This window comes from Charadrius vociferus, unplaced genomic scaffold, assembly GCF_000708025.1.
Source record: "Charadrius vociferus isolate BGI_N301 unplaced genomic scaffold, ASM70802v2 scaffold16, whole genome shotgun sequence".
Lineage (NCBI taxonomy): Eukaryota > Metazoa > Chordata > Aves > Charadriiformes > Charadriidae > Charadrius > Charadrius vociferus.
Genome location: NW_009649167.1, coordinates 172,519 through 186,397, shown reverse-complemented (window position 1 = coordinate 186,397; position 13,879 = coordinate 172,519). Strand labels below are relative to the sequence as shown.

The 13,879-nt window shown below is 39.0% G+C and overlaps 2 protein-coding genes across 2 annotated transcripts in view; one reads left to right on the top strand and one right to left on the bottom strand.

Moving 5' to 3' along the window:
• ZAR1L (zygote arrest 1-like) overlaps window positions 1-1,044 on the top strand; it is a 1,673-nt gene extending 629 nt beyond the window's left edge. Inside the window, exons 2-4 of the mRNA XM_009888417.1 lie at window positions 184-276; window positions 409-483; window positions 901-1,044. Of these exons, the coding sequence (XP_009886719.1) occupies window positions 184-276; window positions 409-483; window positions 901-1,044 (312 nt within the window). The remainder of the gene's footprint in view (window positions 1-183; window positions 277-408; window positions 484-900) is intronic.
• Window positions 1,045-3,420: 2,376 nt separating this feature from the next.
• Window positions 3,421-13,879, bottom strand: part of FRY (furry homolog (Drosophila)) — a 180,333-nt gene continuing 169,874 nt past the window's right edge. Inside the window, exons 59-61 of the mRNA XM_009888386.1 lie at window positions 7,032-7,142; window positions 5,054-5,247; window positions 3,421-4,469 (exon numbers count right to left, since the gene is read on the bottom strand). Coding sequence (XP_009886688.1) covers window positions 4,211-4,469; window positions 5,054-5,247; window positions 7,032-7,142 — 564 coding nt within the window. The 3' untranslated portion in view covers window positions 3,421-4,210. The remainder of the gene's footprint in view (window positions 4,470-5,053; window positions 5,248-7,031; window positions 7,143-13,879) is intronic.

The following is a 13,879-nucleotide window of genomic DNA, read 5'->3' as shown; positions in this document are numbered from 1 at the left end:
CAGCCTGGGTTCCTGCTCAGGTCTGCACTCAGCCCCGGGTCGGCGGTCCCCAGGCAGCTCCGGCTCCGTCCGAGCAGGGGAGCCCCTTGCCTGTGAAAGCCGGGTGGTGGTGTCGTGAGGGAGCCGGGCGGGGTGGTGGTCTTGTTAGTGCTGGAGGCTGCTCAGTGAACTTTCTCTCAGCAGTTTCTGGAGCAGAAGTATGGCTACTTCCACTGTAAAGACTGCAAGACCAGATGGGAGAGTGCTTACGTGTGGTGCATTTCTGGAAGCAACAAGGTAGTTAAGTAATTTCTTGCTCCTGAGCCTTGTAAGAATGGCACCAAATTGGATGTTTTGGCACAAATTTAGGTACCTGTACTGAACACTCTGAGTAAGTCTCTGTAGTAACTGAGAACTTGCTTTTTTCAGGTGTACTTCAAGCAGCTCTGTCGCAAATGCCAAAAGGGCTTCAATCCCTATCGAGTGGAAGCAATCCAGTGCCAGGTAAATTACAGCTTTCTGTGTCCTGGTAAGACTGCCAGAGTTTGTCATATATGCTTAATAGTTTACAGTTGCTGAACTTGATATTGACTTTGTCTGGAAGAGAACTTGCTTTCATCAAAGTACTAGGAAATAAATATTACTTGGGAAAGATGTTATGGGATAGGGCTCCCTCCTGCAGATGACTTACATGAACAGCTTTCTGTTTGTACAGTGTTATGCCTAGCTACATGTAGAGTAGGGTTTTGTGCTTCTAGGTGAGAAAGCTCTTGTAGCTTAACTCCACAGGGTTTTTACCACATGAGCTCTTTTAAGTGTATCAGCCCAAATGTGTTGCTATGATTAAGGAAAACTAAATGTCAGTCTAATATGAAGCGAGTACCTTTGATCTACTACTAACAAAATGCCTTGTTTCTTAAGACCTGTTCAAAGACTCGTTGTTCCTGCCCTCAGAAGAAAAGACACATTGATCTCAAGAGACCTCATCGCCAAGAACTTTGTGGCCGCTGCAAAGGCAAGAGGCTGTCCTGTGATAACACCTACAGCTTCAAATACATTGTCTGATCCGTGTGCCCTCTTCTGTTTTGCACTTTGCACTTTGTCAGTCTCTTGCAATGTTTTGACTTTAGGCTTTTGACCTGGCATTGGATAATGGATAAAGACTTTTGTATTATTTATAAAGTATATAACTTTATTCTATATATGCTGTGAATAAAGAAAAATAAAAGTTTGCAATAGTTTTGTTACCCCCTAGTTTCATCTTGCTGGGATGGAAAAGGAAAGTAGTGGAAGGAAACAGAACCTATTTGATTTTGTAAAGAAAATGGGTTTTGTTTTTAGCCTGTCTTTAGGGGTTGCCAAGATTAAAACTGCGATAGCAATTCTTTCCTTTGGTCACTCAAACTGAACTAGTGTGGAAGATCCAAATGTGCTGGAGTGTAAAGTCTGGGGCAAATGTATCTGCAATTGTCTCTTCCCACTGCTTCTGTCAAATGAATAAAAAAAATAAAAATCAGCAGTTTGATAATCAAAGGGACAAGAGGGAATTCCTACCCCTGGATGGGGAGAAGCCTTTGCAGTGATATAGACCGGGGACTGCCTGGCTAGGGGGCAGCTCATCGGAAAGCTCCCTTGGGGTCTGGCTGGCAGTGAGCTGGGTGTGGAGCCAGCAGTGTAGGTGGTGAAGCATCCTTGGCTGTACAAACAGAAGTGGAGCAGGGGAAGCAATTGTCCCCCTTTACTCAGTGCTTACTAGACCACATCCAGATTACTGTATCCACTTTTGGGCTCTGTATAAGAAAGCTGTTGATCAACTGTAAGGGGTTCAGTAGAGGCCAAGCTGGTCACAGGGCTGGAGCACTTGCTCTGTGAGGAGACATTGAGGGAACCGGGCTTATTCAGTCTGAAGAAGCATAAACTTCAGGGGGACGTACCAGTAGCCTGCCAGGTTATGGTTCCTCAGGAGAGATGGAGCCAGGCCCTTCAATGTGGTTCATGATTAGTGGGCTGAGAGACAACATACATACAAATAAACCAAAATTGGTTCAGACTGGATAAAGGAAAAGCTTTTCCACCATGAGAACAGTCAAGTAGAATAGGTTGTCCAGGGAGGATGCGTGGTCTCCATCCTTGAATGTTTTCAAGACCCAGCTGCATAAAGGCCTGAATAACCTGCTCTGATCTCATGGCTGACCCTGCTTCAAAGCAGAGATTGGACCAGATGAACTCCTCGGGTCCCTTCCAACCTCAGCTTTTCCTGTGATTCTGGGATCTGTAAAATATCCGTGATTTTGCCAAGTGATAGAGTAGATCTCAGCTTTTACCAACCAACTAAAATTTTTGCAGCCCACCCCAACTGCAGTTCTGAATAGCTTTCAAAAGTGAAATACATAACTGAAATCTGAAGACTTCTCTAACAATTGCAGATTATTATACTCAGAAAAACAGCTGCATGATTTGCCTTGCAACTATTTTGTCCTGCAGCTACAACTCTGCTGAAGAGCTCTGTGGACTGCAAAATCAAAACCTGTAAAAGAAGTCGATTTCACCCCTTTTATGCATCAATACAAGTATTTTCCAAGATCCACGTAAAATCGTGCAAGCATTCTGAAAATGAAAAAGGGGTGAAGGGGAGAGGGCTTTACTGGATTCTCAGAGCCGAGGCTGATACGGCAGGCTGGACAGCTTTTCTTTTACCTTTAGCACGAGAAGAAAACCCACCCCACTGTAACCCAATGCTGAAACAAACAGGAACATTACTGATGAAACAAACCTTCACCTCCATTTGGGATTTTTTTTTCAGTTATGAAACTGCTTTAGTCAACGGATTCTTCCTGCCTGAGTTGTAACTATAGACTGACAAAAAAATCCTTACATTTCCCACTGTTTTCTTTCAGTGTAATGAGCGGTCCCACCATAAATGATGAAAAAGGTGTCTTTTGGGGGCTGCTGATCATGGATACCATCTGCAACAGTACAGATTCAGACAAGAACACAGTCTTCACAACAAGCACATACTCTGTTGCGATTATATATGACTTTTATATTTTAGTTAAATGGATGTACTGATCCAAATATCAACCAAAGTTACTTCACAAAAACAGTAAGTGTATTTACAGAGTGAATAAGTTACATAGTTGTCAGAATAAAAGTGTCTCAGATGTGCAACAGATTTACATGCATACATTTAACACTGGACAGCAGTTAAATGTAAGAAAAAAACCCAACAGGTATGACTTTTATATATACATTACAAATAAAATAAGACATCTCTTTAAAGAAACTTAACATGAGAACTTGCATTTCACGTTAATATTTTTACTTTTTATACTCAAAATTTATATTAAATAAAAATATGCATGCAAAACAGTTCAAAAGATTTGACTCTGTGATGGGACTTTCTCCTACAAAATGGCAAGTTAAATTAGATCAACCATCCTTTAATAGTATAAATATATTCATAAAAGCAACCCTCTAGTAAAAAGCAGCCAAGGTCCTTTAAAAAAAAAAAAAAAGAAGAAAATCTACCAAGACCATTCACGATGCTCGGGGGCCTAAGAACAGACCTCTGCAATATGATCCAGTACCTTCAGAGACAGTAGCCTAGTAACATTAGGAAATGTACTTCATAGCAGCTCGTTATTTTAAGATACAGTAATCATATTCAAATTACAGTGTACATTAAACTGTAGTCCATTTACAATTTGTTTCATATACACAGGCTCTCAGCTTTTGACCAACAAGTTTGCGAGATTCTGTGGCCAGCTTCATTCTGCCCATCTTTCACTCAACCAAATAAGAGAAAAAAGGAAAAGAATGTACAAGTTTTCTTTTTTTTTTTTTTAACAAAAAATATTATTTCGTGAAGGAAACATTGCACTTTTGCCAACCTAAAATTAATTTGCTATAAAGGAAGTATTGTTCAGTGTAGTAGGCTTTGGTATGCAATGGAAGTCACTTCTTCAGTAGTGAGTTGCAGTTGCTCAGTGAAATGCTAACTGATTTTTGTGCAACAGAGAACAAAGGATGTTGTCCCAGATGCTCTATGCTACCTTTGTCCTTACAGTATTGCTACACATTTGAAGTTCAGCCCATATCTTTTTAGAAGGAGTCCTAAATGTAACAAGGGTGAGTACAGTTTGACCAAACCTTTGTAAGGCTGAGAAGACATTGAGCCACCTCACTCCAACAGGGCAGCACTCCCAGCTTGAAAGAGGACACAAGAGTCCTGTCAGAGACTTGTGCCGGAAATGCTGGAGTCTGGAAGAAAAGTATTGATGACCCGGTAGCTCTGAGCTCTGCGAATCATGTCGCGGATCTCTATATTCAGTTCCATTAATTTGGTACAGATTTCCGTCAGGCTCTGGTTGGAGCCCACCAGTGCATAGGTGCCCGTCTGACCCAAGGTTTGGTGCCGGAAGTAAATGTTCAGTAGTGTCTGGACTTCATCGTCAGAGCTACTTCCAAAGATATCATTGGGCCACAAAATCCTGCAATCAAACAGGAAAAGAATGTGCGTATCATTATGGGTTTATTAGCACAGACGGAAACTAGGTGACAGAGATCTCTCAAAGGAGAACTGACTCGCACATGCTTATAAGCCAAGAGCAACTCACTGTTTTACACTACTCATTTGTTACTCAGACTCTGGTGTCAGGCACTGAAAGCACATAAAAGCGCAATTCCTATTATCTAAAAAACCAAAAAGTTTAAGAAAACTCATTCAAATAGTGAAAGTGAAACTGGGCTGAATGTTAGCCGATGCCAGTGAAACGCACCTGTAAGGAATTAGCTCTGTAAAAAGATTCTTAAGAGCTTCACAGAAGTACTTTAGATCTACGCAATGTAATTAAGCATCTTAATTGTTGCAAGCATACATGTTTGTATAACTGATTTGATATCTTTACTTGTGGCACACCCCTGCAAAAGTTAAGAATATCAATGCCCCCATTTACCTCATTGAAACGTTAAATTAATATGCTGACTCAGCATACTACATTTAGTACAAAGGTGGGAAGATAGTAACTTTTCTCATAACATGGAAGTCTAATATGAGCCATGTAGCAAAACTTGCCTGCATTCTCTTATTTGTCGGACAGCTTTAACAAGTTCATTGTTTTTCAAACACTCCAGCATGGACTGAATAGCTGCTTCCGTAGAATTGAATGTGGGCTCAGATTCCGTCGTCAGAGGCTCAGCTGCGATCGCAGCCGTAGCATCCTTAAGATTTTTCTTCAGCTCACTCAGTTCTCTTGACATATTTAACAGCTGTTCCAAGGAGAAAGATGAGAGATGAGTATTTTCATTCTCCATCAGCACCAAAGAGAGTAGGTATTTCAAGTCTGTTCTTCCTGCTACATTGAGTTACGCATTACGGAAAAGACCCCATTTTAACACAAGGACTTTTCTTGATTTCTGTGCTCTGTACAGTATAGGGAAAACACAAACTACTGATTTTTAAGCTTTGTGCTTCCTCTAACCCTATGCTGTATTTTTGGCTTGCTAAAATGCAACAGTTCATCTAAACAATCTTTTATTTTTCACCCCTGCTACTTTTCATAGTGAAACAGCTATTCCTCATACTATTGTTCCCTGGTTTCATCGGCTGCATTATTTATAACAATCTAACAAAATTGTAACTGTGAAATACAGTTACAGAAATCAATTATCTTACAAGGAACACAACATATTTCTTAAATTTAGTCTACTCTAAGACAGATACCTACTGCCCTCTCTTCCCTTGCAAGCGAACAGCCCAGTCACAATACAAGCCAGCCTTCAGAACAGTTCCTTAAGATACAATAAATATTCAAACTCTTGGTACTACTACAGCACAGCTGATAAAAGAAACCATTTCCATTTATAGAGAATCTCTAAACTACTAGAATCTGTCATAAAATACATTTTATAGTTTCATTTCTTTTTACAGCTACAAGGAAAATACAGTAACTTCTTTTAAAATATATACACCTTACCAGGAGAAAAATATATATGGAATGGCAAGTTAAATGTTTCCGTAAATGATGATCATTCAACTTAAACTGATCACCTCAAAGATATTTCAAAGTATTACATATTTTATGCAATTGCTGAAAATAAACTTGACAAACAGTATTGTTCTTGTGAAGTGGTTTTTAGAATAACATACATAGATTTATCTCAAGACAAAAGGCTATTTGGGTCAAAAGCCATAGTGTGCTGTGTCAAAAATATTTAAAGAAGAAAGCTTGTAAAAATCACAGAACTAAAAAGACATTAAGGTATTTAGTTAACCATATTTTAAAAATAGATTTAATACTATGGAATCATTAAACTGATTTTGATTTGTTTATCCAGAAAAGAAGATCAGGCACTGCACTTGCAGTCAAAATATAACATAGTTCTACACTACACACCTTCGCTTGCTCAGGTGTGAGAGGATGCTCTTTGTCAAAAACTGCTGCTCACGTTTCTAGTATAATGCACATGCAACGGAGACAGTTTATATATTATTATACATTCTTCCAGCAAAACCCTTGGTTTTACATCCATATTAAGATTAATTTACCAAATTGTTTTGTTATTGTCATACTAACAAGTGCTTCTGGTCCAAGTGTCTCTGCAAAGTGCAGACAAAATCAGTCACGATCTAGGATAATGATACTTTCTTTATGTGTGAAGAAGGCTCATTTTCCCTAAAAACTGAGGCCTCAATTCAAATAAAAATTAAAAATAAATCACTTGTAGATGTTCACATAGTGTGAGCTCTCCCTATATGTAAAGTGTGTGAGTGAAATTAAGATATCATATATCATTCTAGTTCGTTACCACTGACTAAAATGACTTTTGAACGTATAAAATACCCATCTCTGAAAGTATAGTCAGTTGCAAAAAAATACAGCATCTCATCTCAACTGTATTTGAATGCGGATGCTGGTGTATTGAAGGGCTTTGACTGCAGGCAGATTCAGGGTGAAACAGTGTAATCTTTGGTGTAAGTCCATAGAAAGAAAAACAAGAACAAGAAAGTAAAGTGGTATTTTCTGTGTAAGACTTTGTTGTTTGTTACATACCTCTGGCATGGAACTGACTTCATGCACTTGTCCGATAAGTTTACAGTAGGACTGAAAAAGCAACAGCAGCTGGAAGTGCAGTTTATATAATCTCTGACACAGTTCCAATTGCTAAGGAAAGATTTGTAGGAGAAGAAATAATTAATAAAGATCAGTAAGTCGGGATAATTTTCAATAACTAATAAAACACATTGAGACAGTTCAGTTCTCAAAAAACATTATTCTACTGAAGTATGACCATATACTCTTTCAGAAAACACGTAACATTTGTTCTTCTGGAGGTAAGTCATATACAACATTGAAAATCAAAATTCTGATGGCTAGCTCTCACGTAGCACACGTCAGCAGCAATCTCAAAGCCATTTATGTAGGTTAGCTTCACAGCTTCACTGTCTCCAGTTTGGCTGGAAAGCAAAGGCAGTATATGGGGGAAGTGACTTTGCTGCATAGAACATAAAACTCTCTCAAACTTCAGAAATGGTGAAAGACCTCTTCTGAGAGAATGGAAATCCGAGACAGAAGCAATTAAGTAGTTGTCCAAGGTGGCCAAAGCTCCTGCCTGCTTCTCTGAGGAGGGGGGGAAGGAGGCAATAAATCCGGCCAGGAGTAGGAAGGAGGAAATGCCAGCTCTGCAACTCATGGATTTTCTACCATCGTAAAGAAACCATACAACAGATGGATGGAGTTTAATGCGTAAGAGGACATCTGGCTTCTACAATTTATTCTCCCAGATTCAGTAGATACTGTTGTATGAATATTAACTTGTTTCTTCCAGTGTAATGTGCAGCACCACACAAAAGGTGTCAGACACATTGAAGTAGCATGCAATGGGCACATCTGCCAGAGAAGTCAAGTTAATATGCTTATGGTCCTGGTATCCGTGTGTCTGTCAGGAGGGGGAATCTCATAGTTCCACAGCTGGATCATGGTAGGGAAGGGAGGAATATTTCATCTTTGGCAAATTACAGAAGAAGTGAAAATTCTGCAAGTACAAGTCAGGAGGCCTCCAGACCCTTTGGCAGGAAAGACTTACAGACTTCAAACCATATTTGATTTGTCTTCTCTTACAGACACAGTGACCAAGGGTGGGCTCAGTGGTCTTTCCATTTGCTTGGAGGAACTAGAGCAGAGTTTCATGCCAAACATGGCAGAGAAGAAGAAGCTATTAATGTCTTTGCTTCGTTAAAGCACTTCATACATGCTTAGCTACCAGCATGTACTTCAGCTATTTGCTGAATTGGGGTCTGTGCAAATGCCAGCACAAACACTAATAAAAAGTACTTTAGAAACATTATAAATGTTAATTTGACAGAAGTGTTTATTTACATATGGTTCAATATTTAAGTGCCAAGGTTTTTATTAATAAGCCAAAATTAAAACCATATCCTTAGCGTTCCAGTTCCCAAAATTTCTGTACCAGCTGGAGAATGCTGAGGGGCTGAGGTCAAAAAGTTCTTTGGCACATTTCAGCTTTGTTTATCAGGGAGGGGTGGACACCAACTACCCATCTATGAACGGTCAGCCAAAGGCCCCACCAAACCCAGGTACAGCTAGTCTCCTTCTGAAGGAGGTTTATGGAGGAGAGTGGGAGCAGGAGGAGAGTGCCAAGCCAGAGGCAGGCAAGGCAGCTCACACCTCAGCGTTGATTTGCCACAGCAGCAGAGCTCGGCATTGTAAATTTGCCTGGTGTGAGCTCTGTGCTGTTACGGATAAACTGCTTCTAGTATCCGAGTCGGTATGTTTAGTGTTTGCTACTGGTGAGCAGGGTCAGGGTGTTCCTGCCCCAAATGGAAGGGAGGAATCCCACCAGATCTGATACAACAACAAAGACCCACAGGAGCTGAAGGAAGGCCCAGCAGATCCACAGCGGGAAAAAATGGGAGGGAATGGATGTGCGACCTACTAGGACAGAACTGACTTGTGGGCAGGGACAAGACCTATCAGTTGCCAGGAGAATGAAGAGGTAGGGCATGAGGGATGCTGCCTGTTAAATAAACCTGCCCAGAGGCCATTCTCTGTAACTGGGGCCATGGAGCAATGCCAAGCTTGCATCTGAGTGGCTAACCGTTCTCCTCCCAAAATAAAGAATGACTGTTTAGATACAACCTCCTGGAAATGGCTCTGGCTTCTGGCTTCTGTCGAACCATGCTCGGGCATGTTCGGGCCTGGCTGGTGTCCCAGCCAGGGAAGGTGCTACTCATTCAGCCCTGGTCCTGTTTAGTTCACCAGCAGGGACACAGCCTGAGGTTCTCCAGTAAGGATCAAATTCACTCTATTAAATTTTGGAGAACTGGCAGTTAAACACACATATACTTGAAGTTGTCAGGGAGTTAAAAATTAATTGAAAACCAGGACACAGCATAACATAATTAAAAAAAAAAAATAAATCTGACGATAGCTTGGCATATAACACAACTTTTTTTTAGTTCTTGGAGAACAATAATTCAGTTTCCCCCTTCTGGCTGTTAACCTGAATGAAGACAAACTAAGGTCAAACTGAAGACTCAAGTTTGAGTCACTCAGTATTCAGTTACCTATCAAGCAACTCAATTTTTGTTATTCCTGAATAAGTATTAGAAACCAATAGTGGTGAAACTATTAATCAACGTATAAACAAAAACATTTTGAAACATAACTGTCAACTATGAATTGTAGTTTTTCATTAGGACAAATTGAAAATTATGAATTTTAAAATAACAAAAAAAATTTCTTTTCCACTCCAGCATATTATATACATTCAAAGGCTTGATTTTTTAAAAAATATGTAAATGAACATTTAAAACAGCATATGAAGATGTCAGAATTTTGGCACAGTATTTTTAGATTTCACAAAACACACCTTAGTAAATTATTTTAGTCACTGCATGTAGAACCACGTATTCTAAAGGGAAATTATAACGAAAAAGGAAATCATGCTTAGAAGTAAAACAGTAAAATTGGGGTGTATTAGTCCATCTACAGATGGACAAAGAATATGAAAGAACTTCAACTTACTGCAAGAGATTCCATTTGCTACAACAGCAAGCATGGCACAGGAGAAAAGGAAAGGAAAGAAAGTATAGTGTCAGTGTAATGCATGCAATAGGAAGCACAGCCCATCTTTAATAGCATAACTTGTCAGCAGTATTAGCAATGCTTGCCTCAACCTGATAACTGGTTGGAAATATCACATACAACATGCACAGCACTCTTAATAAAATCAAGCTTTCATTCTAATGGTAAATTACCGTCTAAATACCCTCAGTTAGATCTTCAGAATTATTAGTTTTGATTTATCCCACTCAGTAGCTTAGGAACTTACAGTGAAATCGTGTTAGAAAACTCTTGAAAGAATACTTTTATTTAAAATGTCTTTCTTTGTTATTAAAAAGAGCTCATATTGCAAAGTACTCTAAAACTTAGGCAGTGTTTTCAAGTGACGAACAGAACTGACCTTTGTTATTTATGAATATTTCATTATTTATAAATACTTCTATTTTTGGATGTAATAGATCTAATGAAATTTCCAGGATAAGCTCTGTGACTGCTGGGTTTATTACATTACAATGGAAAAAATTTGCATATAACTTTTAAGTTATGACTATCATAAGAAAAAAAAATCCATGGAAAATGCCAGTTTGGTTTCACTATATGGCAACGCCACAAGTTCATACAGTTTTGTATTCCTTCCTCTCACCAGTAATGATTCACTGATTCATAATTCTGGAGCTACTAAAATGTCAATATAAGTCCTGTTGCAATAGTTATAAAATGTCTAATTGACGTGCATTAGCATTTCAAAGATTAGGGGACTAACTTCTCTCCTCCAAAAAAAGCCTTCCTCTTTTCTTTGCCAAGAACTAACATTTGCACTCAGTGTACTTCTAATGCAGCTTTTCTTATTACATATACATATTGCATTCTCAAGACATTTTAGATGAACAGTCACCATGTAAATGCTGTAATTAACAAGCACAATGACATCTGCCCAGTTAAAGCCTGATGTCAGCGCATATGCACACAGTGTTAATAAACATTTGGAGTTTTTATTAAAATTATTTACCTTACCATCAATACAAAGGCAGTAAACATAGAAATGTGACATAATGCTAACTCGGTACAGCTTAACAAACTATTTTAGTCTGGCTTTCTTCCATGGGCCTTACTGTTAAAAAATATATGAAAAGTATTGTCCCGAATCCTGCATTACTCTTTTATAAAGCCATTACAAATTAAGCTTTAAGCTCCTGTGATGTTTAATTTTATGCCTTTAACATCGCTTGAATAGTTTTTTTCTTCTATTTAGTGCTCTTGAAAAAAATTCTTCATATGTTGGCTTCCGTGCAGTTCACGTAAATTAAGCTTTGTAAAGCTAAATTCAAGATAAGAAGAGGACAAGAGCAGACAGATCACTGCGCTCTACTGAAGTCACAGGTGTGCTTGTTTTTCAAATCATGTTTGTCTTTGTTTTAAGCTCCTCTGAAGTTTAGCATGCCACCAAGTTTAATTTGGACTTTCAAAAATACTGGAATCCAGATATAATTTCTAATTTGCCATGGAATTTACTTTAAAGAAGAGGGGGGTGGGGAAAGCAGCAAATAAGTGAATTCCATGGTCTTTTTTTCCAGAAAAAAAACTGTCTTCTCTGTACTGCTTCCAAAACCAGGGAAAGCTAAAAAAAACCCAAAAGGGGTGGGGAGGTGGCGAAGGGGTTTCACGTTACATGAAAACCCCTTCTTCTTCACTGAAAGAAAATATACCGGATACAAAATCTCCCTCAACTACCGATGCTCAACTCCATATTGCTCTACAATTTCATGATTGTAACTTATCTTCCTCTCTTTCAGCATGAAATGAAATATTCCTTGGAAGTTGAAAAGCCACTAATTATTGGACTAAGTGACAATTCTTTTAATCCCCCGCAGCAGGGGCTCAGGTGGAATGGTCCTAGCCTTCGCTCTTCTTCTCAATTTCTAGTTTAATTCCTATAGTAAGGGAAGTGCTGGTTTAGATTAGTTGATAGACACTACACAATCGGTGGTTTTGGCAGCTGAAAATACCGTATGTTTAGAGTATTTGGATCACTTGCACAGTCCCTTTTGCAGCTAGTAAATGCTGCCCCTAGGAATGCTGTATCCCCTAGCAGCAGCGCTTTGATTTAGTCTTTTATTGAGACAGAGAATTACTGTTCTGCACTATTAGCAGACCAGGAAGACAGCAAAGCACTCGTCTTTAGATCACAGGCCGCCTTGCTTTTCTCAAGGAATCATTTTTACATACTGAAAAGAGATGAGAGTTACACAATTACTTCTTAAGACATTAACACTTTGATGGCAACACAGTCTTCAGTCATTTCATGGCACAGGAGAGTCCCACTGTAACAAAATAACTGTTGTGTGCAAGGGTTATTAATTGCAAGTGCATTTTATTAAAGTATTCTATTTGACTTGATGTGCCAGCAGATAAAAGCTTTTCCCATAATCTAGGAAAGTGAGTATACATACAAATTTGTGTATATATTGAAGAGAAAAAAAGAGATACAGCATATGCTGTGCATTCTTGAATATCCACTGGACTTGGAGGACAGTAGAAACTATTCTGTCTGGAGAAATCTAAAACACGGCTCACAACGGTGTTCCTCCTTTAGAAAAGCTGTCTACCCGGGGCCAATTTTACCTCATTGTCAATCCATGGATCTGTCAAATCTCATCAGATCAGTCAGATAACTGATTATTAAGAATTTCTAAGTTAACAATTAGACTCACCGTGCCTTGAGCTTTGTTGTAACTCAACCCAACTCCACGTGGCCATGGTTACAAGAGGGACACTTCCAGCCTTAATGGTGGCCTAGAGTAATTGAACCTTCTAGCCACAGAGAAACTCAAAGCAACAGGTACATTCTGATTTTTTGGGGCAAATTTTTATGGCATGTTTTAAATATCCATTAATAGTTCGAGACTGCAAAGCCCACATCTGTTAGCTTGTGGAGAGCTTTGGGATGAGCAAGGTGTAAGAAAGGTTTATACTGACTTTGGACTTACAGAGTAAACTGAATGTCTCATTAGGAAATAAATATTCATTTGAATTAGCAATGCTAATTGACAAGAAAAATAGGGTCTTCCATGTATCACTTTTCTAGAAAAAAAAACACAGTAAACAAACCCAGTCTTTGACTAGATTAAAAAAAATCCCTGTTTAGTAAGGTTGAAGAACATACTGATCACTGTACTTAATCTAAGAATGTTACACCTGGACAGACAGCACAGTAGTATGTGCAGTTATCTTGTGTCTATGAATTGACCCCTATGTCCTTGAGGCTCTGCTGCTCAATGTAGCATCAAAGCTTACAAATCACAAACACATCCAAATCATCTAATCTGTTGCAAGAATGGGGGGGGGGGGATACATTCTGGGACATGAAGCTTTTACCCAATTTCAGAAAAGTTGCTAGCTCTGGCAGCTGACCTAGACAACTTCTATTTCAAGCTTCTTTAATGTCAGAATAAGCAATTTTTGCCTTTGCCCATTTCCAGTAACAGTAACAATGGTCAACAAATCATGTGCACTTATTTTGAAATACGATCAGATCAGAGAAATTGGTGCCAAGTTAGTTACTGGCATCAGCAGGCATTTGTAACGCAACTGCCTGTGCTAATGCTGAATTTGGTCTGCTGTCTGCCTCGTCTGCAGAGGGGACTATTTTCACTCAAGCTTTTTACCAGGTGGGGAGTTCTGACAAGCTAAGATTTCTGCCTTCTGTAGAGCAAGGTGTTGCTTTTTCTTCCTTACAATTATTTCTGAACCTTTTCCAGAATTAGACTGGTTTTGTGCTTAGCTAAACAATTTTTTTAGGCCAGAAGTTTTCAGCA